This window comes from Pollicipes pollicipes, unplaced genomic scaffold (assembly GCF_011947565.3).
Source record: "Pollicipes pollicipes isolate AB1234 unplaced genomic scaffold, Ppol_2.1 Scaffold_7261;HRSCAF=8764_pilon_pilon_pilon, whole genome shotgun sequence".
Classification (NCBI taxonomy): Eukaryota; Metazoa; Arthropoda; class Thecostraca; order Pollicipedomorpha; family Pollicipedidae; genus Pollicipes; species Pollicipes pollicipes.
The window spans coordinates 47404826-47408731 of NW_023597054.1; the positions used below are offsets into that span (position 1 = coordinate 47404826).

A 3906-nucleotide genomic window follows, 5' to 3' on the forward strand; every position below is an offset into this window, starting at 1 on the left:
AAATTTACGTCGAGTGTTATGTTCGTTCAAGGCGATGCATACGGTCCGCCTGTTCCCTTGTGGACGGCAGACTACAAATGAAGTCAGCTGATTTCATCTTTATATCAAAAAAGCTTTTTTACCCAAATGCAAATGCAGCTCTGTAACTTACACCTCTCTTTTCTGGTACCGATTCTATAGTAATTTATCGATGGCTTGACCGAAATTAGATTGCAATCTATGGCCAGGTCTTCTTTATCATAGATGCTTTTAACTTTCAACTCTTGCTGTGCCCTCAGCCTGGCGCAGTAGTGACAAAGAGTGGCATGGTTTGATAGCCTTTTTATGTGGGATGCAGTTCGGCGTGATTGAGTCGTCATATGAACATATATTTATTGTGTTAGATACAACAACTTAGGTGAGTAACGTGTCTTTCAGTGTTTTATTCCGGCTCCAAGTATCGATAGTGCACATGCTGCGGCATTTTAAGCTGCTATTGATTTGATGTAATGTTGGAACGCAATCAAATGTCACATAAACCAAACCATTTTACCTAGTCTATATCATAACGATTGTCACTTGTGTCATATGTGAGTATAAAAGTTGCTGTTTAGTGCATACTTTGTGGCAAATACATGCTAATGTTTTGAAGGCACATTGAAAGCTCCATCCACTGCAGGAGGTCTATTCAACGGCAGTGGGCTGAATGTCATGCTCACTTTTGCCTCATCATTCAGGCCATGTCAAATTGTTCCAAATATTCAACTTATTTTGTTTTTTTGACAAAGTGTACCTTCCTGAAATTAGCTTTTCAATGTATTGTGGATGGTGTCCTACATTCATATTATTGGGCTACCACAGTTTGCCAGCCACACATTTTTTAGTACAAAACATGGCAGATCTTGATGGGTCTCTATGGTGAAACTTGGTAAGGAGTATGGCTGGGAAAGTTTAATTAAATTCAGGCACAGAAGATTATCAAATGGGCTGAGAGCTCTACCTTTAGCGACTGATGTCACCAAGGGCCAAATAAGGAGATGTCAAGTTGCAGTTGTGGATTTTATTACCAAAAGCTGTCCCAAATAGATAAGCTCCTGCCTTGTGTGGGGCTGCCTGCTGCATTGTACATTTTTTGACTTTCTTACCATGCTTTGCAGATTGAGTCATTTGCAGTCCCATGCTACAACATATGACACAACATATAATATGACTTCTGAAATCAGGGTGGCTTTTCTCCATTGTAAAATTCAGCTTTAAAGCCACTTTGTCCAGTTTGCTGTTTGCTTGGAGGCAACTTAATGGTCCAAAATCAAGCCCTTTCCTGTCTCTCTGATGCAGGGAGAGGGGATGATAGTGTGATCTTGCATAGGACTCTCACAATATCTTCTTGACAGGTCATGTAATTTCACCTGAGCCTTTATGCATTCATTAGGGGTGTTATGACACCAAAAATGTGTCCCAAGCATTTCTGGTTTCTAAGCAGGGCATTTTTTTGAGGAGCACTGCATCTTAATCTACAATGAACTGACTCAACAGGCAGGTGGGCTATCAACTGACTAATCTGTGGGTTAGCAGGCCATCAACTGACAAATCTGTCCTTTGCCAGATGGCAGGAATGACAGTGTCATATTTATGGAAAATTGTGTTGCCAATACTTGCTCCAAACACACAAAGACTGTAATATATACTAAATTAAACACAGAGCATGCCTGGACAAGTTTCATGTTGCTTTGTTTCATGGTTTTGTAAATATTGGTGTGCGAACTGAAATGCTGCAGCTGTCAGGAAAATTTGCCTATTAACCTGGCTTGGTGGAATCAATGATTGATAAAGGAACACAGTATTACAAGCTCTGGCTGCAGCTAAGCAATTTTTCAAGATGCTCTTATTCTTAGTGAAATGCCTGTTGGAATGAGCTTGCGATGACACTCTTCGTTTGCGGTATGAAATGTGGTGAATCCAGGTGGTGAGCCTGCCTTCTATATTTATTATACCCCCCAGTTTTGATATTTCTGGAGCATTTTCATAATGACTAAGTAAGGTTATTATGCCGGGATCATTTGCTTGGTCTACATGGTCAGTTTCAGGTCTAGTGTTTAAGTTGTAAATTATCGCATTTTAGTCAAATGCCAAAAGAAGTGGACCAAAAACCAGACACCGCGTTTCCAGTAAGCTGATCGTGTTGGTGCAGGGTTTCAAAACACTTAACTGCTGTGTGATATTCATCTTTGCAGCTTTCTTGCTTAATGCGTTATGAGCAGTCTTATCAAATCATGTCATATTTACAGGCATCTGTTTCGACTCGAAATTCCCACATCGGCACAATGGGCAAGAAGCGTCGCCTGGGGGAGGAGGACGCTGAGCGTGACCTGCCGCAGGCCACGCTGCCCACATCGCTAGCAGCCAGCCGCCAGCGCCGGCTCATCGTCATCCTGGAGAACGCCCAGCTGGAGGCGGTCAAGATCGGCCGCAGCTTCGAGCTGCTCAACTCGGACGACCACGCTAGCTTCCTGCGCAAGAACGGCCGCGACATCGGCTCCAGCCGGCCGGACATCGCTCACCAGTGCCTGCTCATGCTGATGGACAGCCCGCTCAACCGCGCCGGCCTGCTACAGGTGTACATCCACACCGAGAAGAACGTGCTGATCGAGATCAACCCGCAGACGCGCATCCCGCGCACCTTCCGCCGTTTCTGCAACCTGTTCGTGCAGCTGCTGCACAAGATGAGCATCCGCGCCGACGACGGCAACATGAAGCTGCTGAAGGTCATCAAGAACCCGGTCACGGATCACCTGCCGGTCGGCATCCGCAAGGTCGGCTTCTCGTTCAGCGCGCCGAAGGTGGTGAGGCCTCGCGAGCTGGCGCCGGCCGAAGGGCCGCTGGCCGTCGTCATCGGCGCCATGGCGCATGGCAAGATTAACGCCGACTACACCGAGGAGTTCTGCAGCATCTCCAGCTACCCGCTGTCGGGCGCGCTCGCCTGCTCCAAACTGTGCGACGGCTTCGAGGAGGCCTGGGGCGTGCTGTGAGGGACGTGGTGGGAAACGGCGCGCGGCCGAGAACTTGTGTCGATGACGGGACGCCATTGAACGATGCATCACGACACGTTGTGCACATGCTGATCACCTCATGACGTTGCGTGTGAAGTCCGTTGTTCCGTATGATAGCCGGAAAGATGCAAATGCTTTCGGTCGGCAGCATATTTTGCTGCATCCTTGGCGCAAACAGGACACAATACAGACCATGGCGGATGTGCATTACAGATGTATGGCGGTATAATACATCTGGTAGTATCCAATCAGGCTTCGCTCGTACGGTGCCCACCTCACTGTCATGTAAATAAAACATGAAATGTTTTTATCTCGTTCTTATGTGATAAAATGCGTCGATTCGTTCCCGAGGCATATAATTCGCACACCGCTCACCGGTCATCTTGGTTCCATGCTCCCGTTGCTGTTCATAGCACATGCCTGACAGACCTAGTTTAGCACCAACGCACGGTAATTCATGGAGGTCGGTTTGAAGGCCACGTCCAGCACGCAGCAGCGCACGACTACATCTCAGGTCAGCCAGAGGGTCAGCCAATACAGGAGCTAGATGCACAAAGGGCGGGCGCACAGGGCCGTGCCCCTCATCAGGTGGGGCGCTCTGGTATTATATGAAGAAATCCAAAGAGCACCCAAGCGGCACCTTCTTTCATATCGTCGACTACAGTACCCCAAATCGTGGCTTCAGTCCCATAAAAACGAGGAGTATGCCGGGGCCTGTGTCACCCTAAAGAGTATCCGAATGAGCCCCTCCCTACAAAAACCCTGCGTACGCTCCTGCGGCGTAGAAGAGGAGAGGGCGGACGGTTGTGTCAAAATAGAATGATCTTATCCCAGACCCGTCACGACTACCCTAGAAGCATAGGGGCGGGCAGTCACC

At 47.7% G+C, this 3906-nt stretch overlaps 1 protein-coding gene across 1 annotated transcript; it reads left to right on the forward strand.

The window, feature by feature from the left end:
- Window positions 1–290: 290 nt before the first annotated feature.
- Window positions 291–3335, forward strand: LOC119112338 (ribosomal RNA small subunit methyltransferase NEP1). Its single transcript, XM_037236473.1, has 2 exons — window positions 291–397; window positions 2268–3335. Exon 2 carries the CDS (start codon window positions 2304–2306, stop codon window positions 3006–3008), a length of 705 nt encoding a protein of 234 aa, XP_037092368.1. The 5' UTR covers window positions 291–397; window positions 2268–2303; the 3' UTR covers window positions 3009–3335.
- Window positions 3336–3906: the final 571 nt, after the last annotated feature.